This window comes from Bos grunniens, chromosome 16, assembly GCF_055505025.1.
Source record: "Bos grunniens cultivar Pamir isolate PY7600 chromosome 16, Bosgru_T2T1.0, whole genome shotgun sequence".
Taxonomy (NCBI): Eukaryota; Metazoa; Chordata; class Mammalia; order Artiodactyla; family Bovidae; genus Bos; species Bos grunniens.
This window is the reverse complement of record NC_141180.1, coordinates 29,379,347-29,403,046: the sequence shown is the minus strand read 5'-3', so window position 1 is coordinate 29,403,046 and position 23,700 is coordinate 29,379,347. Positions and strand designations below refer to the sequence as shown.

At 37.7% G+C, this 23,700-nt stretch overlaps 1 protein-coding gene across 5 annotated transcripts in view; it reads right to left on the bottom strand.

Annotated features, from left to right (window-relative positions):
- SPEN (spen family transcriptional repressor) overlaps positions 1-23,700 on the bottom strand; it is a 92,481-nt gene that overhangs the window by 52,599 nt on the left and 16,182 nt on the right. For 2 of the 5 annotated variants that reach the window (XM_086343850.1, XM_086343851.1), the window contains exons 2-3: positions 13,962-14,282; positions 10,381-10,857 (exon numbers count right to left, since the gene is read on the bottom strand). In XM_086343850.1, coding sequence (XP_086199976.1) covers positions 10,381-10,857; positions 13,962-14,282 — 798 coding nt within the window. Of the gene's footprint in view, positions 1-10,380; positions 10,858-12,703; positions 14,283-23,700 lie in introns of all 5 variants that reach the window. The other 3 variants (XM_086343852.1, XM_086343853.1, XM_086343854.1) reach the window with 2 other exon arrangements.

The window sequence follows — 23,700 nt, the reverse complement described above, 5'->3', positions numbered from 1 at the left end:
TAATTAATTAATTGGGGGGTAACAAATTCCATATCACCAAATACAGAACATGCTGTGATATACCCAAGCAGCGGTACAGCAGAAGCTATTTTTCCAGCCTTAGTTTCTGAGGGGCAGAAGAGAGAAAGTTACAGTTAAAACAAGAGAGTAATAATGGAAAGATGCACTGAAGAGTGGTGTTCACATCAGCTTCTATTCTTAGCCTCCTGAATTTTTCAAAAGGCTGCCTCCTTACGAACACACCTGGATTGACCTGCAGCCACTTCCCAGGCGCTCCTCTCCAAATCGGGCCAGCCCCCACGCGCAGGCCCCGCCCCCTGTGCTGAGGGCCGGGCAAAAACTGGCAAAATAAGGAAGCCTCTGGGAGGTGGCAAGCCGCCAACTCAAACTGGATGATTCCAGTTTAGGCTGGTTTGAGTCACAAACAAGCAGTTCCTAGCTCTCCCCATAATATTCAGAGGCACTGGCTGCCCAGGCAGCACACAATGAACTCTCATTTACGCTCAGCTCTACGTCTACCTCGCTCGTTCTTTTTTCCCTAGCAGCAGAGGCTCCTAATGAAAGCAAGGCTCCTAACACAGTCAAAATGGGTCAGCTTAGCACTGGTTTCCAACACCGACTACCTATTCTGCACGGAACGCCAACGCTGGCAACACACACCTACCTACACCTCTCAAAAGCCTTACTGAAATGCTGTACTTAATTTAAAAAAGGAACTAGACCTATTTATAAATTTCCATAATGGAAGTTAAGCCCACCAAAGCAATTAGCGAACACTTCCATCTTCCATATTCAGCATACAAAAAAGGCCTAGCTGGCTAAGGTGATCCCAAAAGACAGAAGTGTGTAGCTTACTGCCCGATAAACTGGAAAGGAATGTTTCCCGAATACCGGCTCTTCAGTATGCCTGCCACTGATGGGAATGCAAAAAACACTACCAACAAAATTAATTAATTAATTAGATGGGGATACTGGATTGGAGAAGGAAATGGCAATCCACTCCAGTGTTCTTGCCTGGAGAATCCCAGGAACAGGGGAGCCTGGTGGGCTGCCGTCTATGGGGTCGCACAGAGTCCGACACAACTGAAGTGACTTAGCAGCAGCACTCATCTGCTGGGAAAAATTGAAGGCAGGAGGAGAAGGGGACGACAGAGGATGAGATGGTTGGATGGCATCACCAACTCGATGGAGATGAGTTTGAGCAAGCTCCGAGAGATGGTGAAGGAAGCCTGGCATGCTGCAGTCCATGCGGTAGCAAAGAGTAGGACACAACTGAGCGACCGAAGTACAGCAGCTCTTCAAGCACACACCGCTAAACCACCCCACACATGCTAACCGTTCCAAAACTGCGTTAAGGAGGGAATGAGCAAATGTTTATTCCTTTGGAAATTAACAGTACTTAAAGCAGCCCCACTCAAAATGAGGCAAAACAATGTGGATTTTAGATCAGTTTTCTCCAGGACTGCAAATAAACAACAGCAAGCATGTTAGTTCTCCTTCTCCTTCCAAAAAGGTGAATTTTTTTATGCAAACTTAGAGGACTTCCCTGGAGGTGCGGTGGATTTCAGAATCCACCTGCCAACTCAGGGGACGGGGTTTGATTCCTGGTCTGGGGGAGGATTCCACATGCCCGGGAGCAACTAAAGCCCTTGCGCCAGGACTACTGAAGCCGGTGCCTTGGGCCTGTACTCCACAAGGGTAGCAGGCACACAATGATCATGAGTGGTCCCCACTGCCCCAACTAGAGAAAGCCTGTGCAAAGCAAGGAGGAAGAGCACGTGTGAGCGCGAGCACACACACACACCAAAATTAATTTTATTTTAAAAACTTAAGATACCAATATTTCAGGGAAAGAATAATCATTAAAAAAAAAAAAGTCAAAACCATAGTCAAAAAAGCCAACCATCAAATAAGAGTTGCAAATTTCAAAATAAAAACTTCATTTAGCAGCTGGAATAGTCCACCGTAACAAATACATTTTATTCATAATACTGATTTTAGGAAAGACATTCTTTTGAAAATTCAGACAATTTCAACTATCTTAAAAAAGTAAAAATGAGGCAGAAGGACAAAAACAATAAAACAGGCCAAGAATGTCTGTGAAATCCAGAAATAAATCAGATATTTAAAATGCAATGTTTTACTCAAGCTTAAAATAAGAGTGGAAATAGTTTCATGCTAAATAAAAATAAGGGGAAAAGACAAAGAAAAAAACATCCTAAGAATATTTATTATCCTTGACTTTGGCTTCTACTAAAGGCTTTTTGACTAAACCTTTACTGTTCCTCCTTGAAAGTCCTCTGAATACATCTAAAACATACATTTCACTTGGTTTTATCCCCCAAATCAATAGATATCTAATCGTTGATTTTTACACTGTAGACAGTTTATGTTTCAGTGGTTTCAGAGCACAAGTATCTTCTCTTTACACACTCAAAGAATAATAACCAAAAAAAATCCCATTTCAATTTAAGTGATTCATGTCAAACAGTGCAAAAAAAACAAATTTATCTCCAACTGAATTCAGAAATTATTATTCATTATCTGAACCACCAGGGAAGCCCAAATTATAGATAAGATCACCTTTGATGATAAAATTTCAGACAAATGTGTTTTTATGATTAAGCACTGCAACTATCACCAAAAAACCCCACTAATTATTAATCCCTTTAACAACTTTAAGAAACTGACTCTTACTTCATGTATGTATCTGTTAAAACTGGTGCCATGTCTGACAGTTTCTAGTATATAATATATATCATAGCAAATTACATAGCCAGGTAGTAGTAATAACATGAGAATCCCTTCCCCCAATCAACATTATAAATAAGCATACTTTAAGAGAAACGAAAAGTACACTGCCACGGTCACCTTGATACATGCACTGCCACCACATCTAGCACCTCTTCAGCTTCATCCATATTTTTCCACAAAGCTTCAGATGGACAATTCTGAAAATCTTCCTTCATGAACTTGAAATTCTCTCTCATAAACTAAACGAACTACAAAACTTCCTTATGAAATTGCAGACAAAAGGATATGTGAATAAAATTCCCCCTCTAAGAAACTGTAATCTAAAACATCTACATCATTCACAAAATTATTAGCAGAATTGATCACACACATTATATATGTGTGTGTGTGTGTGTGTGATTTTTTTAAAAGCTTGTCAGTTTAGGGACTGCCATGCTATCACTTTTTTAGTTAAAAGGGTCACGTTCATTTTACCTTTATCTGTTGTAAAAATTCAGAATTTGTTCAATATTCTAAATAATTACTATGTAACTATAGTTCAGGTAAAATATTCTTAAGCTAACAGAAAAAATTAATAAAACTGTAGACAATTTTTGATATATTTTATTCAAAACATATAAAAGAAATACACGTACAAGTTCTACAAATAATACCAGCAATAAGAAATACTTTATAGACTTCCCTCGTGGTTCAGTGGTTGAGAATCTGCCTGCCAATGCAGGGGACAAGGGTTCTATCCCTGGTGTGAGAAGATTCCACATGTCATAGGGCAAGTAAGCCCATGTACCACAACTACTGAGCCCATACACCCTAGAGGCTGTGCTCTGCAACAAGAGAAGCCACCGCAATAAGCCCTCACAGTGCAACTGGAGAGTAATCCCTGCTCGCCACAACTAGAGAAAGGCAATGCACAGCAACAAAGACCCAGCACTGCCAAAATGAAATAAATAAAAATTTTTAAATTATTTTTCATTTGCCTTTCAATAAAAAGTAAATTATTCTAATGTAAAGCCAATATACTGGACAAGAGATGGACATAAAGACTGTCACATCTTAATACAGCATCAGAATTGAAAAGGCTGATTGCTTGCAGTTATATAGACTTTTCTTATTACTTTAAACAAACACAACAAGGACTTTCACAGGTTAGTTTTTTGACCTGGAAGTGATATTGCATGTGTATCTTTTTCTTCCCCTTCCTATCTCCAAGCTTCGTCTTTATATATTTCAACATATAAACCCAGGCCCTCAACAGTGAAAGCATGGAGTCCTAACCACTAGACTGCCAGGGAATTGCCTATATACAGTTTTTAAATCAACCTATTCCAATTCTTAAAACCTACTTAAGAAGGAAGCTTGCTCTAAAATTCTGATTTCTTCAAACTGGTAAACTAAACACAATTTAAGATGACATGGCTTACTGAAAGCCACAGAGACAAGAGACAGTGAGAGATCACCCACTAGGTCTTTCCAGTAGTCATGTATGGCTGTGAGACTTAGACTATAAAGAAGGCTAAGCACTGAAGAATTGATGCTTTTGAACTGTGGTGTTGGAGAAGACTCTTGACAGTCCCTTGGACAGCAAGGAGATCAAACCAGTCAATCCTAAAGGAAATCAACCCTGAATTCATTGGAAGGACTGACGCCAAGCTCTGGCCATCTGATGCGAAGAGTAGACTCGCTGGAAAAGACCCTGATGCTGGGAAAGACTGAAGGCAGAAGAAGGGAATGACACAAGACGAGATGGTTGGATGGCATCACTGATTCAATGGACATGAGTCTGAGCAAGCTCCAGGAGATGGTGAAAGACAGGGAGCCCTGGCGTGCTGGAGTCCATGGGGCTGCAGAGAGTCGGACACAACTGAGCGACTGAACAACAACCAACGACAGTTATTTATATGCAGTTATCTGTGCTTATTACTACATTTGTTTTACGGGTTTCCATCTAAATGCCTGTTTCTGTGATTAGAAAGAATAAAAGTCTGTAGGTTACTTGACATATTCTTTGGACAAACCAAAAGGAGGAACAAAAAAGAAAAAGGCTGACCCCCAACTTAAATACATAAGTTTTTAACTTATGTATTTAAAATTTATTTTGAAAAGAAAAGGGCCTCCCTAAATAACCAAGACAGAGAAAAAAATAGACACCCAGTAGCACAGGTCTTGGAGAAGGCAATGGCAACCCACTCCAGTACTCTTGCCTGGAGAATCCCAGGGATGGGAGAGCCTGGTGGGCTGCCGTCTATGGGATCTCACAGAGTTGGACACGACTGAAGCGACTTAGCAGCAGCAGCAGCACAGGTCTCTGCACACAGGAAGTTTGTAACATTAAGCGACCTGCCCCTCATCTTGTCAGCAGCTAAATAAATACTGTGAATAGTTTGGCAGAAACAGTTAGTGTATCATTTACAAGGACTTCACAGTGAGACTGTCATCAAGCCCATGTTTGCTCATTTGAAATGCACTGCTAGGAATCTGTTCACCAAAGCTGTAACAATTAAGGGGCACAGAGGATGATTAATTTTCCAGTCAGTCATACAGATAGAATAGAAACCTCTTTTATAGATAAAACCAAGCTATATTTTAACAGAATGGGAAAGACTAGAGATCTCTTCAAGAAAATTAGAGATACCAACGGAACATTTCATGCAAAGATGGGCTCGATAAAGGACAGAAATGGTATGGACCTAAAAGAAGCAGAAGATATTAAGAAGAGGTGGCAAGAATACACAGAAGAACTGTACAAAAAAGAGCTTCACGACCAAGATAATCACAATGATATGGTCACTCACCTAGAGCCAGACATCCTGGAATGTGAAGTCAAGTGGGCCTTAGAAAGCATTACTACAAACAAAGCTAGTAGAGGTGATGGAATTCCAGTTGAGCTATTTCAAATCCTGAAAGATGCTGCTGTGAGTGTTGCACTTCAATATGCCAGCAAATTTGGAAAACTCAACAGTGGCCACAGGACTGGAAAAGGTCAGTTTCCATTCCAATCCCAAAGAAAGGCAAGGCCAAAGGATGCTAAACTACCGCACAATTGTACTCATCTCACACGCTAGTAAAGTAATGCTCAAAATTCTCCAAGCCAGGCTTCAGCAATACGTGAACCATGAACTTCCAGATGTTCAAGCTGGTTTTAGAAAAGGCAGAGGAACCAGAGATCAAATTGCCAACATCCGCTGGATCATGGAAAAAGCAAGAGAGTTCCAGAAAAACATCTATTTCTGCTTTATTGACTATGCCAAAGCCTTTGACTGTGTGGATCACAATCAACTGTGGAAAATTCTGAAAGAGATGGGAATCCCAGACCACCTGATCTGCCTCTTGAGAAATTTGTATGCAGGTCAGGAAGCAACAGTTAGAACTGGACATGGAACAACAGATTGGTTCCAAATAGGTAAAGGAGTACGTCAAGGCTGTATATTGTCACCCTGCTTATTTAACTTATATGCAGAGTACATCATGAGAAGCACTGGGCTGGAAGAAGCACAAGCTGGAATCAAGATTGCCGGGAGAAATAGCAATAACCTCAGATATGCAGATGACACCGCCCTTATGGCAGAAAGTGAAGAGGAACTAAAAAACCTCTTGATGAAAGTGAAAGAGGAGAGTGAAAAAGTTGGCTTACAGCTCAACATTCAGAAAACGAAGATCATGGCATCTGGTCCCATCACTTCATGGGAAATAGATGAGGAAACAGTGGAAACAGTGTCAGACTTTATTTTTTTGGTCTCCCAAATCACTGCAGATGGTGACTGCAGCCATGAAATTAAAAGATGCTTACTCCTTGGAAGGAAAGTTATGACCAACCTAGATAGCATATTCAAAAGCAGAGACATTACTTTGCCAACAAAGGTCCGTCTAGTCAAGGCTATGGTTTTTCCCGTGGTCATGTATGGATGTGAGAGTTGGACTGTGAAGAAAGCTGAGCGCTGAAGACTTGATGCTTTTGAACTGTGGTGTTGGAGAAGACTCTTGAGAGTCCCTTGGACTGCAAGGAGATCCACCCAGTCCATTCTGAAGGAGATCAGCCCTGGGATTTCTTTGGAAGGAATGATGCTGAAGCTGAAACTCCAGTACTGTGGCCATCTCATGTGAAGAGTTGACTCATTGGAAAAGACTCTGATGCTGGGAGGGATTGGGGGCAGGAGGAGAAGGGGACGACAGAGGATGAGATGGCTGGATGGCATCACCATCTCGATGGCCGTGAGTCTGAGTGAACTCCAGGTGTTGGTGTTGGACAGGGAGGCCTGGCATGCTGCGATTCATGGGGTTGCAAAGAGTTAGACACGGCTGAGCGACTGAACTGAACTGAACTGATAACCTGTTGATTTAAAACATTTTTAAAGGACTTGGAATGTCACCATTTCACAATCTAAGTTTTAAGGATTACAAAAAAGAACTTATTTCTTCCAAGGGGCATTGAACATTGTGAATTGACAATAACAAAATATTACATTTTGAGGGGATTCCCTCGTAGCTCAGCTGGCAAAGAATCTGCCTGCAATGGGGGTGACCTGGGTTCAATGCCTGGGTTGGGAAGATCCCCTGGAGAACGGAAAGGCTACCCACTCCAGTATTCTGGCCTGGGGAATTCCATGGACTGTATAGTCCATGGGGTCACAAAGAGTCAGACACAACTGAGTGACTTTCACTTTCACTTTCCCTGATGGTCCAGTGGTTAAGAATCCACCTTACAATGCAAGGGACATGGGTTCAATCCCTGGTCTGGGAAGATCCTACATTACTCGGAGCAACTAAGCCCCTGCATCACGACTACTGAACCAGTACTCTGAAGCCTGTAAGCCGTAATTACGGAGCCCATGCACTGCAACTACTGAAGCCGGCATGCCTAGAGCCTGTGCTCCACAACAAGAGAAGTCCCTGCAACGAGAAGTCTGTGCACCCCAACAAAGAGTAGCCCCAACTCGCCGCAAATAGAGAAAGCCTATGTGCAGCAACAAAGACCCACCACAGCCAAAAAATAAATCTTTTAAAAAAATAACATGTTTTGTAATCAATATAATTATAGAGGGAAGGAGGATATCTGATAAAAGGGGGGATGAACCCCAAGACAATGGATGTGCTCTGAACACCCAAATATTTTATTTCTCTGTACTTGATTCAGTAACAATATAATGACCACTCTTTTGACTATTACATCAATTTTGGTTTCACCTTCCTCTTTACTAAGAATTGTAGCTAAGTATTTCAACCATTTGAATGTGTACTCAGAGAAAGGCAATACACTTATCTGGCTCTGCAGTGTGCACAAAGGAAGACCTACCTGGCCCTGTTTTTACAGAATGGCACCAAAAGGCTCTTCATGTCTTCAAAAACGTTGATTCTCTTTTTCATAAATCGATATCATCTGAATGTTATTACAACGTCCACTTTTCCCAAGTTAGGCACTCTCAATGTCCAAGTTTTCCTTCTATGCAATACTGAAATTGTCTAACTGGAATCTCTCTTTCTTATTCTAAAGCAGATGCCTTTCTAAAGCACAGATCTCAATAAGCTATTTCCCTTCTCAAAATCCTTCAATGGCTCATCTCTGCATAAAAAATAAAACCCAAAAACATTAGCATGGTTAAGTCATACTAAATTATTTGCTGTTCTCAAAACATTCTTCCACCTACTTGTATCTCTTCAAGTTGTTCCTTCTGCTCACAATGTTCCCTGTCTAGCCCAAAATTCGTATCTCCTTTCTGAAGTTCTACATATCCTTCATAGCTCTAAATCATAAAAATCTTCAGCCCTAAGTATGATTCAGGCAGTTGACACAGGAGAAAATATCCTCTACAGTTGTAATTTAGTCTCCATGTAGATTTCCCAAGCTCATCCTGCCTTTGTGGCAGTTATCTTTCTGAATGTAAATAGTCAGAAGCATACAACTGTTTCTTTTGATTATGTATACAGCAATTAGCTCCATCAAAATTCATCAGATCACCTCTGGGTTCAAGTTTTTGAGCCCACAACTCCAAGGGCCAAATCCCAAACCACAAACTCCCACCAAAGTACAATGCCACCCTTCTGAAAGCCATGCAGTTCATCTCTAACTTCCACACTTCTTCAATTGCTTGACTTTTCAAAAAGTTTTGATTCAGTGGAGTGCAGTACCATCCCTTTACTGAGGTAGGTTTGGGGAAAATGACTAAAACTTAAGTATCTTAGGCCAACTCTATGCAGAAGAAAGTGAATCATGACAAGATTTTATAATCAATTTATAGAATTCAAATGAATATTGTCAATCCTTTAACTCAACAATACATCAAATGATATCAAAAGAAGTTAAGGGTCTCAACCATGTCACAGCTGCAAAGCTGGAGCCAGAACTTAACTGTTCCGACTTAAACTGCCTGCTTCACTATAATATGCTACATCTTCCAGAATATTTGAATTACATCTAGATAGATAGATGTATAAATAAATGCTTCTATTTATTGTTTTGAATCAGAAAACTCAGGAGGCATAAAAGGAGGCTTTTATCAATTACATGATCATTTACTTTTAAGTTAATTCTAAGCAGGCAATACTAAAGGAAAAATAATCTGGGCATTTTAATTAGGTCAAAGAATTTGTCTCTTGCAAATTTAAAATACATTTAAATACAAATTTAAATTTAAAACTAGAATGTCTGAGATTAACATGTTGAATAACAGTAAAGAGAAACAGAAAATACTGAAGACTACCAACATCTCAAGTAGTAGCAGTAACAACAGCTAGGAGTTACTGAAGGAGGTATTTAACATATATAGGTATCAAGCTAAGCCCTTTAAGGATTTTTTCATTTTAACCTTCCAAATAACTTTAGGAAACATGGTTCTTATCAAAGACGAGAAAGCTGAGGCCTAGAGAGCTTTAGTAACTTGTCCAAGATTATAAACTTAGTATACTGTCTACCTTGATTTTTTTTTAACCTTGACCTATTACTTCAAAACCCATAACCTAACTTATAAGATGTTTCTTGTTAAGATTATTTTCAATTTATCATTTTCATCTTTGAAAGACAACAACTCTTTTGTAAAAAAAAAAAAAAAGAAAAAAATCCCAACTAACAAAATTAGCCTACTCACCCTTAGTGAACAGCAAAGACACAACCTGAATTTTAAAGAAAGCTTTCCTACTGGAGTTTATAAATTGATTACCATCTTGATGTTAAAATTAGTTAAAATGTACACGTCAATTTATACATTGATAATAAACATATCAACAATATATTTCACCAATACTAAAGATATCTTTACCCCAACAGCTTTTACAAATTTTCAACCAAATAATAGTATACACTAAGAAATTAAAGAACTTTGAAAGTTCATTGTATGGCACAAGATTTGTTTCATACAACTGAAGTTATTGCTTTTCTTCCTTTTTGGCAATTTTAACATTCAGCATCTGAAGGATGAAACAGTATTTGCAAATCATCATTTAGATCTGAGTACTTGGGAAAATAGTTAATTTGTTGGCTACAGGGCTAATCAAAGTTTCTTCATTCATTATATACATGAGCCAAGATTACTTCCAAAAACATTACTGTACTAAAAATCAGTACCACTGATGGTAGCACATTTGTAACAATTTATTCAAGACCTTGTCTCTGATAACAAAAGACTGTTAACCTACCTGTCACTGCTGGTACTACTGCTGCTGCTGATTGAATCACTACTGGAGGATCTACTTCTAGAGCCGCTGCCGCTAGGGGACCTTGTGGGTCTAGACGCTTGACTAGCCAGCCTCTGAGGAGACTGATTTCTAGACTGGGATGAGTGTGGTGACCGACTCCTGCTGTGCTGGTAATTCCGCTCGGGCCTTCTGCCTCGTACCTCCCGGGTAATGTCATCCCTGTAGGTATCCCTGTGTACCACACTGGGCAGTGTAAACTGCTCCCGAGCCCTAGGTTCGTATCGGGGGTCATGAGCATCAAAACGGTTTGGACTTCGACTCCGAGAAGTATAATAGAGCCCATGTTGTAAAGTCCGCTCTCGAGGATCTCTATAGTAATCCTGATCGTAATGTCTTGTCCGATCAAATCCTCCCGTCCCCCGTTCATGGTGTCCATAGGCACTATGTTCATAAGCACGCTCCCTGTTATCTGAAGCCCTGCATTTAGGAGGGGGGAAAAATATTTAATCAATCAGAAACGGGAAAGCAAATCTAAAAGCAAGTCATGCAAACATTCACTTCAGCACTTTCTTTGTGCAACTGGTCATTTTCTAAACAGCAGTAACCTACTTTAGTAAGCAAACATTAACAAGCTTAACATTTTACTTGACTCCAAAACTTATTTCCACAGCTAAGCAATAACTGTTGTAACTGTATATTGGGCTTTCATGACTAGTGTTCTGTAAGTCAAGCTGCTCTTTTTATTAGGGATTTTCTGGCTTATATACAGAAATAGACATGTGCCATTTCCTTTTTTATTTTAAATTTAATGGAACAAGAAGAGACTTTTATTTTAATATGAAAATTAAACTTTCTATACTTTCATCGGATTAAAATATATGCCAAACTGTATTTACTTTGTAAATGTATTTCAGGCAAAATTTCCATGATATGTTTTTCACACAGACATGAAAGCCTCATTGCAATGCATGCCCATGTCCCAGCAATAGGAGGGCATTTTCAAAGAAGTATAGAAAAAAATGTTAAGTATAACTTTTTCATATTAACTTTCAATTTCTTGGGTAATTATAACATTAGTAAATTATGTAAATTGCTGTGCCCAAACAATCACACTTAATAATAAAAACAGGATCTTAAAAAAGAAAATCAAACCAAAAACCACTTAGGATATCAAAATATTGGGCTGCCACATGCTATTCTATGATAAATTTAACTAATTAAAGAATAATGGTTATTTTATCTTCTTGTGCTATCAAATTACAAATAATTTTTAAATGCCTAGTCCATAATTCAGTCTGTTAATGTATTACTTAATGGTTAAAAGAAATATATTCGCTTAGGGTTTTAGTTATACTCAAATTGCCTCTGATGAAATAAGGCAACTTTGCGAACTATAAAATTCAGTTTTTAGCAATGGTTTAACTATAAAAGTTTTTTTCTGTAGGGCATGAACACTTGTCAATCTATGAGTACAAAAACTGCTGCATGTACAATTATACACATGCAATTATATGTTAATATTAAAAACCAATTCCAATCCTACAAAGAAATCTTCAGTTCTCTACTTATTAAGAAAGTTCCTAAAACACCAGTTCACTTGAATCTCAAGCATGAGGTTGAGTCTCTTCTCAACCTTACCTTTGGGTCTATCTTTTATCAAAAGTGATTAAGGAACTATGAAAGATACAGAAGAATTAGAATCTCTGCAATGAAGAATATGTGGCAAAAATCTTACAACTAATACTGTGTTTCCAATACATGCTTAGATTCCAAATCTCTCCACTAACCTTCATTTTCACCATCTCACTTAGAAGCAATCATACATTCTCCTAGGCTGTATTTTGTTTTTGCTATTATGCAAAGCAACTGGCATGGCAAAAAAATTCAATATTATCTTTCCTACTTAAGTATATTAAATGACTCTCCTTTTTTATTTGCTACATTTCTGGAATTTGGATAGATATTTCACTGTCTAACAAAGAAGAGGGGTTCTTCTGAGACTCAAGAGAGAAAATGTCGTAAATAATTCAATTAGTACCCTATCAAATGTTAATCAGTAAGAGCTATTATTAATGATATAACAGAAGCAACAGATAATAGTTCTAGGAGAATTACTGCTATATCAGATATTTTATAAATATGCACAGTTCTTATCCATTAGAAGATACAGAAGGCAGGCACAAGAGATAGCAGAGCTGAAATCTAATAGCTATTCTTTGAATCATCTATTAGTACTAAATAATTCTAGAGTTAGTGGGGAAAAAAAGAAAGTTTGACTTGGGTTAGGAGAGGGGCTAATATACACAGGTCAGGATATACCAACCTTTTCCAAGTGTGGAACCACGACCTATAATCCCAATTAAATCTAGGGAGAGAATTGTGAACATAACTTCCCCAATTTTGGCCCCTCTTTTGGGGGTAATCCACCTTCTTAATGGGCAAGGGTGTCAAATGATATTTAGATGAACCACAAGGAAAAAAAATCTTAATGACCAGATAAAATAATTCCACTGGAAGCAAGCAGTCCCAGACAAACTGTAACTCTCAAACCCCCAGACTTCTTTCTTGAGACAGTAGAAAATTATAAATTGATCCACATTCACAAAAATCTCCAGCCCTAAGTATGAATCAGGCAGCTGACAGAAGAGGAAATATCCTCTATGATTCCACCAAATGAGGAAGGCACAGTTGCTCGCCAAAAGTTCACCTTTGTAGCCATCCAGCAAAGTCCATTTTGATTGCTGTATCCACAACTGATCATCACCATGTGTTCAAAGCTAAAGTACCTTTAATTGGACAGCAACTTGCTTAAGAAACAGGATAGTAATCCTCTTCTCTTGGGCTAATGGAATCTTGACAACATGATATCCCATACATTCCAGCAATTAGAAAAGAAGGGCTATATTCCAGGATTTAGGAACGTCCATCATCTCAATTTTCCCCCATTCCATCAAGGAGTATAATTCCAACATGGAAACTGTGTAGATCCAAAATGGAAAAATCAAGGATTGCCTTCACTCCTCTTCATCCAAATACATATTTCCAGGTCAAAGTATTGTTTGTAGAATCCAAGAGGTCGAATTATATGGACTGCTAGGTTTTTTGGTGACATACCAATTCGTTCATACACTTCGTGCAGTGAAAACTGAGAAGCAAATATCAAATTCTAAAAGAATCTGTAGGCTCTAATATTCCAGAAATATTCCATATAGTACAACCACAAAATCTGTAGCCAAGTAGCTCCATCAGGTAGAAGAGATATATCCAAGGAAAGCCTTAACATTATCCAAGAGAAGGAATAAAAGTCTAGAAGACAGGTAACTCCAAAAATGATGCTGCCATACAAAATCTTCCACCACTTTATATCTCAGCAGTAGATATCCAATCAGCTGCAGGAAATATCCTCTACGATTCCATAAGATACCAGCCACTGGGATAGAAATCACTTCCGTTTCCAACCCAAAATAGGAAACATTGAGAATGCCCAAAACTTTAAATCCATCTGGGGCCCCTAAATACGAGTTTCTGTTTCTCACCATATCAAATACAAAATACCTGCCTACAGAAACCTTGGAACTTACCCATCAAGTCTCCGGTCATAACGTCCTTCTCGTGCATGAAGTGATGGTGAGGGGCCATAAGCAGGCCCTCCACCACCTCCTCTGAACCCAGAAACCTCTCTACTACGAGATGCTATGGAAACTGTATCATCCAATCCCCGAGCAGCACTTGGAATGGTGCCTGGTTCATTATAATCCGTGCGTAGGTCTCTATCTCCCATTTTGTTGACTGAGTTGTGAGCTTTCTGTGCACTTTTGATGTCCACAAAATCCACAAAGGCGGCCACTCCTCCTTCAGAACCCCTCTTTGGGAGAATTTTGACACTTTCCACGCGGCCATATCTAAAAAAAAAAATAAATAAATAATCAATGTTATTGCTGCATGGTAATAATTTTCCAAAAATAGTTTTAAAAATGTTTCTTATATTTAAACAATTTATATTATGCATGTATAGGGGACAGGTTGCGAGTTAATTTTAAATGTCTTGTATACTCATATTTTTCTTTTTTGAGGCAAATATTTACAAACCTTTTTACCAGATTGTTTTATTGCTCTCATTTGTAAATACAGTATTTGCTATAAACTGACTTTACCTTTCTAGAACACTAAGCTGAATGACTTTCATAAGTTTTTAGGAATTTTACATCCTAAAATAGGATATTATACCTAAGATAATCGAAGTAACTTACCAGTCTTAAGAGATTTTTATTCAAGTAAAAACTGTAGCTGAAAATAGCTATTCTACAGATTTCATTTTAATTTAATTCATTAAGTGAAAATGATTTTACTGAAAAAATAAGATGATTTCAAACACTCCTTACTGGAAGGCAAAATAAATTCAAATATTCTGTGCATGTGCAAGTATCAGTCCTAATTTTTAATGTAATTTTTTGCTATTTAATTCTCTTTTCCAGGGGATTAAAAGAAAAAGTGTTAAAATTTATAATTTATGTATAACTAAATTGTTTATATAAATTAATACATCAGAAAATCTTTTGACAGACTCTATGTTCTCATTTTCATTCCAAAAATATTGTTTACTATGTACAAAAAGAAAACCTGTACGGCACCATTTATATTCTGAAGCATGCACGTAAAAACATAATTGTCTAGAATTTTAAAATTCAAGAAAATTCTTCTAATTTCATTAGGACTTAATTGTATTTTATATATCCCTGTAATTTGGCTTTTTTTTTTAATTTGGCATTTTAAAAAGGCAGGCACAGCGCTTTTAAATATAACACTCTTACATGCTGACAATCCAAGATCGTAATTTTACACTTCCCCTGAAGAAGCTGATATTATCAGAAAGTGGGACGTTTCATTTATATTCTCTAGTATGATTTAAGTTGTTACATCTCACAAGGGAAACATAATCCTAAAATCCAGTTTCATCACGCAACTGAACTAGATGTAACGAAATTACGTGGGATAAATTAATTGATGAAAGGATCTTTTAAATTTGGGGAATAAAATGATAGAAACAGAAATATAAACATAAAAAATACCTTCAAATGTATCTGACAAATGACTTGTATCAAGAATCTAAGAAATCTTAACTCACTTTTTAAAAACTGGAGAAGACACTTCTCCAAAGAAGATATACAGATGGCAGACAAGCACAGAAAAAGATGCTCAAAATCATTAGTCATTAGGGAAATACAAATCAAAACCACAATAAAATACCACTCAGTTCACACCCACTAGTCTGGCTATTAGAAAAGAGAACAGAACAGAACAAGTATTGGCAAGGATATGGAGAAATCTGAAACCTCCTGCATAGCTGCTGGAACTGTAAAAAGGTACAGCCACTGTGGAAAAGTAGCATTTTCTCCAAAAGTTAAGCAAAGAATGATCATATGACCCAGCACTTCCTAGGTATATACCCAAGACAAATGAAAACAAGGGCTCAACTATTTGAGCACCAATGATGGTGAAGGTGAAGGTGAAAGTCGCTCAGTCGTGTCCGACTCTTTGCGACTCCATGGACTTAGTCCACAGAATTCTCCAGGCCAGAATACTGGAGTGGGTAGCCTTTCCCTTCTCCAGGGGATCTTCCCAACCCAGGGATCGAACCCAGGTCTCCCTCATTGCAGGCAGATTCTTTACCAGCTGAGCCACAAGGGAAGCCCAAGATTACTGGAGTGGGTAGCCTATCCCTTCTCCAGTGGATCTTCCCAACCCAGGAATTGAACCAGGGTCTCCTGCATTGCAGATGGATTCTTTACCAGCTGAGCCACAAGGGAAGCCCAAGAATACTGGAGTGGGTAGCCTATCCCTTCTCCAGCAGATCTTCCCAACCCAGGAATTGAACCAGGGTCTCCTGCATCACAGGCAGATTCTTTACCAACTGAGCTATGAGGGAAGCCCTCATATGTACCAATGTTGGTACATGTGCACCAATGTCGTTATTCACAAACACCAAAAGATGGAAACAACCCGTGTCCATCAATGGATGAATGAATAAAATGAAATGTGGTATATACATAAAATGGAATATTAAGACATAAAAAGAAATAAAGTTTTGATATGTGCTAGAACATGGATAAACCTTGAAAACATCATACTAAATGAAATAAGCCAGACACAAAAGGACAATTAATTTATGATTCCACTTATATGAGGTATCTGGAATAGACAAATTCATGAAGACAAAGTAGAATAAAGGTTGGGGAGATACTGCTTAATGGTACAGAATGGAATTTTGTATGGAATGAAAAAATTCTAGAAATAGTGCTAATGGTTACATAACATTTTAAGTACACTTTTTTTTGGCTATGCCAAGCATCTTCCAGGATTAGTTCCCCAACCAGGGATGGAAGCTGGAGCCCTGGCAGTAAAAGCACCAAATCCAACCACTGGACCACCAGGGACTTCCCTGTGAATGCACGTAATGTCACCAACTGTACACGTCAAATGGTTAAAATAATAAATTTTGTATTTTGTATATTTTAACATGCACACACATACACAACTAATCACTTCAGCCCAAGAGCACAAAGGTTTATTCTATTAGAAAGAAGAAAGAGAAAAGAGGGAAGCATCAGGCAACTCTCCGTCAAAAAAAAAGCCAAACTACTACAGGAAAAACAAATATTTAAGCTTAAATTCTGAATAACAAAGAGCTAAATGCAATACTGAAAAGAGGGACCAAATACTCAATGCACAGATTATGAAAACAAAGTCAGATGGGCCTCCTTCATCAAAATGGTGGGCTCACAGTCCCCATCATTGTTATATAAGGAGAGTACACTCTGGAAACAAAATACAAATTTGTCTCCAAATTTAACAAAGAACTTCATCAGCTATTACATTACTCTTTTACACTGAGTAGACTAGAAACACCCAAATCTTAAAAAAAAAAAAAAAGAAAAAAGCTGCTTAACTCTTCATATTCATAAAAACTCAGCATGTACAGATGTGATAGATGGACCATAAAGAAGGCTAAGCACCAAAGAATTGATGCTTTTGAACTGTGGCGCTGGAAAAGACTCATGAGAGTTCCTTGGACAGCAAGAAGATCAAATGAGTCAATCCAAAGGAAATCAACCCTGAATATTCACTGGAAGAACTGATGTTGAAGCTTGAATACTTCGGCAACCTGATGCAGTGCTGACTCACTGGAACAGACCTTGATGCTGGGAAAGATTAAGGGCAGGAGGAGAAAGGGGTGACAGATGAGATGGTTGAATGGCATCACTGACTCAATGGATATGAGTTTCAGCAAACTTCAGAAGATAGTGAAGGACAGGGAAGCCTGGCATGCTGTTGTCCATGGGATCTCAAAGAGTCGAACACAACTTAGCAACTGAACAACAAAAACAAAACGTAAACGTGATTTCCTGGTTTTGTCTACTCTTTTCAAAACAACACATTTCCTATAGTACTCAAGTAGTCCTCAAGTGTTCAAGATGAAACATTACCTAACATTTACTAATTAAAAAAGAAAAAAAGAACAAAAATAATAAAATCACAATTAGATAATATTTCCTTTTTTTAAAAACATCAAGCCTTAGCTATAGGTTTTCAGAGAATCTATCAAAGAGTCTCCAGTAATATGCACAGAATTTTTTAAGTTACATAGTCACTGCTTATAGTAATAAGTTAATTCACTTCTAGCTTTAAAGAATCAAGAGAACCTAAACTTTTTAAAAATGAGAACATAAACTTGAGAAATCATATTTGATTGCTACCAGTTGTAGTATATAAAACCTAAAAGGTTTGTTTTCAAAAACACAAGTCAAAAAATATTACATTGGTTTCTATTTGGTCAAAAATGTTCACCATCAAAAAATATTAAATTTATCAACATACACTATAGTTCTTAAAAGTTTTTAAGAGAGAGTTTTAAAATAACCCTAAATAATGCCACATTTACTGCGATGGCTTCCCTGGTGGCTCAGATGGTAAAAGCATCTGCTTACAATGTGAAAGACCCAGGTTCGATCCCTGGGACAGAAAGATCCCTGGAGAAAGAAATGGCAACCCACTCCAGTACTCTTGCCTGGAAAATTCCACGGGAGGAGCCTGGTGGGCTACAGTCCATAGGGTCGCAAAGAGTCAGACAGGACTGAGCAAATTCTCCTTCACTTTCACCTGGTCTCCCTTACACATCTATTTATGGGCTTTCCTGATGGCTCAGTCTATGGGGTTGCTAAAGAGTTGGACACGACTTTGCAACTAAACAACAATTTTTTACATTATTAAAATATTCAAAATCATTCCTCTTCCAAACTCAAACAGTTGGGTTATAAATATATCCTTCACAACCACCAAGCTATCTGTAACAATGCTGTAACATCAACACTTATAGAAACCTTTTATAGTAATAAAATTTTATGAAGAAATTACAAAATTTATAAATCAATGACTTGATCCTATATTTAGACCAAAAGACTGGTTTCCCCTCTGTGTTAGACTTTTATTTCCTATACCAGTGACTACAAATACTTCAAGAATACCAAAATGCAGACTCCGCTAGACATTTAAATGCATTATGTGTGTGTGTGCTAAGTCAATTCAGTCATGTCTGACTCTGTGCAAGTCTATGGACCCTATGCCAGGCTCCTCTGTCCATGGGATTCTCCAGGCAAGAATACTGGAGTGGGTTGCCATGCCCTCCTCCAGGGGTTCTTAACAGCATTTAAACTGGAGCTGGCCACAATTTTCCTATATAGTCACAGGTCAAATTTTTTTAAATTTTCATTGCAATAAAATATAACATAAAATTAGCTATTTAGCCATTTAAATGTACAATCCCAATCTTTTCAAATAAATCACAGCTATTTCTGGTCCTCAACATAGTGGAGGTAGACATTAAAGCTACATCATTTACAATTACTGATACTCCCCATACATCAACACATTAAATGTAGTATGTAGCTCAGAATCATATATTTAGATTGTAAAACTCCTGCAATTTGGACATAACCAAATAAGATGTTGATATTTTAATACGTCATATGTCTCATTATCAATTTAAATAAGTTAAAAACCAAAGGAAGAACCTGTTTTAACAATTATCTAGAATGACAAAGATAAATTTAAATTGTTAGCATGACAATCACAAATTACAAGTTAATAGTTTTACCCTGTCCAAAGGATGAAAAATTGCTATAAGCCCAGAAAATAGAAAATATTTGCAAATTATTTATCTGATAGTTCTTACAACTCAACAATGAAAAAGACATATTGCAATTTAAAAATAGGCAAAGGCTATATGGGCAATTTCTCCCAAAAAGGTAAACAGCCAATAAACACACAAAAATTCGCTTAACAACATCAGACTTTAGGAAAATAAGAACCAAAACCATAGTGAGATAACACTTCACATTCAATACAATGGCGAAAATAAAAATGACAGACAATAACAAGTGATTAGGATAAGAAGATTTCTAAGATTTTCCAAAGATTTCTAAACCCTAAGGCATTGCTGGTGAAATGGCAAAATGGTACAGTCACTTTGGAAATCAATTTGGAAGTTCCTGAAAATGTTCAACTTAGAACCATGTAATTCAGCAATTCTTCTCCTAGATATGAAGTGAAAATGTATGTCCACAGAAAAACACAGAAATGTCACAATATCATTATTCATAATAGCCAAAAAAAAGGTTCAATTGCTGAGTGGAGTTTTTAAAATGTGGTAGGTCCATTCAACGGAATGTCATTCGGCAATAAAAAGGAATGAAGTCCTAATACATGCTACAACAATGGATGAATCTCGAAGATATTATACTAAGTAAAAGAAGCCAATTACATATTGTATGATTTCATATGTAAAAGGTCCAAAATAGACAAACACACAGAAGGAGAAAAGATTCGTGGATGCCAGAAGTCGGGGAAAAGAAAGAATGGGGAATGACTGCTAATAGGTTTCATTCTGGAGTGATAAAAACATTCTGGTGTCAGTGGTGATGGCTGTACAACTCTGCAATTATTCTAAAAAACAAATGGTAGTTGTGGCTCATGGACTCAGTTGCCCCAGGGCATGTGGGATATTCTACAACCAAGGATCAAACCAGTGTCCCCTGCATTGCAAGGTGGACTCTTAAACCACTGGACTCCCAGGGAAGCCCCTGTCACTGTCTTTTAATATATCAGAATTTATGTCTCCTTTGGTCACAAGTGTCTACGTTACCCTCAATATATTGGGTTGGCCAAAAAGTTTTTGTTCATTCGGGGTTTTCAGAATACCCGAACTAACTTTTTGGCCTACTCAATGAATCAACTGAATGCCTCGTTTCCTGTAAATGGGCACACATCGAAGACATTCAGGCATGACTGCCTAGGAAGATAAGAAACCCATTAGATGACAAGCAAAACCTATCTTCATTTCACAGCAATACCGAGTTCTTTCAGTATAAATGTATAAAACATATCTATAAGCTACTCTTAAAAAATTAACATATTCCCCTTTAATCACACCCTATCTTTGGAGTAAGAACTGTACAAATAATAACTAAAGATGGCAAAAACAGACTCAGAATCCCTACGTCCAGCAAAGAGAAGTCAACCACAGGCTCCCAGCCTCATTTTTAGGAAAAGCTAATATTCTAAAATGTTGCTCTACTTGGAGGAATGGGGGAGTTGTGGAAAAAGAAGGGGGTGGAGAATGATTTGTAACAGCTTACTGATTTGTGTTCTCTCTCTGCCAAAAATAAATAATTAATAGTTTGTTGTACAGTCTTCTACAGACTCTCAGCATGAGATAAAATACCTATGTCATAAAGGAAAAGACCATATAAATTAAACCATGTAAAAATTATAGCTCCTAAATTGCAAAATGCAGTCAAGACAAATGGGGAAAAATACCTGCAAATGGAGAAATAAGTGATTTCCTAAATATACAAACTTCTGCAAATCAAAGGAGACAGAAGCTCCCCCCCAAAAAATTGGCAAAATACCTAAACAGGAAACTCTTTAATAATTTCACTCAAAATTTCAAAAATCCAAAAAGAGTACCATGTAAAACAAAAATCTAAACATTAATATCTAGATAACAGTGAAAGTCTAAGAAAATAATATTTTCATAACACTGTCTGCAGGAGTATAAATTAGATAAACTCTAAGGAAGACAATCTGATAGTGTCTTTATTAACGGGACACTCCTAGCATCCAGTGGTTAGGACTCTGTGCTTCTAACACAGGGGGTGCAGATTCGATCCCTGGTCAGTGAACTAAGATTCCGCATGCCCTGTGACCCAGTCAAAAATAAATGAAAAAAGAAATTCAGAACTAAGTACACATCCCCAGAAATTTCATTCACAGGAATTTTTCATTCATGTATAATTGCACATCTCAGTGTACAAGATTTCTTAGTAAGCAGTACTGCTTATAACAATTAAAAACAAAAAATGGAACCACCATTCCACTTTGTCTCTATGAATTTGACTGCTCCAGGTAGTTAATGTAAGTAGACGCATACAGTGTTTGTTCTTCTGTGACTTATTTCACCTAGCATGATGTCTTCAAGGTTCATCCATGTTGTAGCATAAGTCAGAATTTCCTTTCCTAACATAATACTGGAAATCAAAAATACTCACTTAGACTTTCCTGGTAGTAGAGTGGATAAGAATCTGCCTGCTAATGCAAGGGACATGGGTTCAATCCCTGGTCCAGGAGGATCCCACATGTCTCAGGGTAACTAAGCCAGTGCACCACAACAACTGAAGCCTCAGCCATGGAGCCCATAGGTCGGGTGCCTGAAGCCTGTGTTTGCAACCAGAGAAGCCACTGCAGGGAGAAGACCGCACACCAAAGAAAACAAAGAGTTTCCCCCCCCACCCCGACCGCACCCCCAGCTCAAGGCAACTAGAGAAAGCCCACATGCAGCAATGAAGACCTCAGGGAAGGAGGGTAGAGAAGAAAGAAAGGAAGGAAGGGGTATAAATGCAAAGGTCTCTTTGAAAATACTTCTGGGTATACATCTAAAGAAAATAAAAACAGAATCTCAGAAAATGTGCTTCCTACCTGGTTTGCTGCTGCTGCTGCTGCTAAGTCGCTTCAGTCGTGTCTGACTCTGCGCGACCCCATAGAGGGCAGCCTACCAGGCTCCCCTGTCCCTGGGATTCTCCAGGCAAGAACACTGGAGTGGGTTGCCATTTCCTTCTCCAATGCGTGAAAGTGAAAAGTGAAAGTGAAGTCTCTCAGTCGTGTCCAACCCTCAGCGACCCCATGGACTGCAGACCACCCAGCTCCTCCGTCCATGGGATTTTCCAGGCAAGAGTACTGGAGTGGGGTGCCATTGCCTTCCCCTACCTGGTTTAATAGGACTATTACAGTACAGTCACTGAAAAGGAAACTAACTTCTAATCTATGGCTTACTTCGTAGTAGTAACAAAATAACAGTTTAAAAAAGACTAAGAAATTTATAAATTCCTTCTAATATTTCACTTGATTACATTTCTATCCTAATTTCATAATATTTAGTTGCTTAGATAGAATAAAATCAAGACAGAAATGTGATCTTTTTATAATATACACAAATTTCATAGTCTTTTTATCCACCATTGTAGTTTTGTAAAATCTTTAAAGACTACCTGTATTTCCAGATTAAAGAAATGTACCACTCTAATCTTAAAAGGCATTTGGGTTTTTCTACTTAATTCCAATGGTTTATAAACTTTTAAATAATCATGCTTCCCAATTAAAAAAAAAACCTTGCACAAAATTAAATCCATTAAATTATTAAGTCACCAGTCTCTATCCAATCATTCCCAAAAGTATTAATAAGCAAACTTCTTCAGTCAACACTTTAGTCTAATTATCATCTTTAGAACTAAAAAGCTTTTTCTTATAAGCAAAAATGTTTTACCGTCAAATTTCCAATAAGATCAACACAAAGGAAATCTAATGTCACAACCCTGTGAGACCCCAAGCTGTGATGCAAGTTCCTTTTATACACCTACTTTTACTCTGGCAAAGCAAACTTATGCTGAAATGGAATAATCTGTGTCAAAAACCACCATGGAAAGGGCTGGTTCATTAAAAAGTAAAATAAAATGGGGCGCTATAAGTGACAAGAAAAATTAAGAGTATATTCTTATATACCTTAGATTAGCATAACAAGGCACATACACCATTTTTTAAAATTAACTGCAATATAATTTAAAACTGTTTGAAACTTTACAAAGACCACTTAAATTTGGACCTAAGAAAGGCTATTTTTGATTGATAAGCATAGCTATTTAGCAGAATGATTCACTTGAAAAGAACTGATATGCCTATCTTTTGCATGATGGATACACAGTATTTAGATAT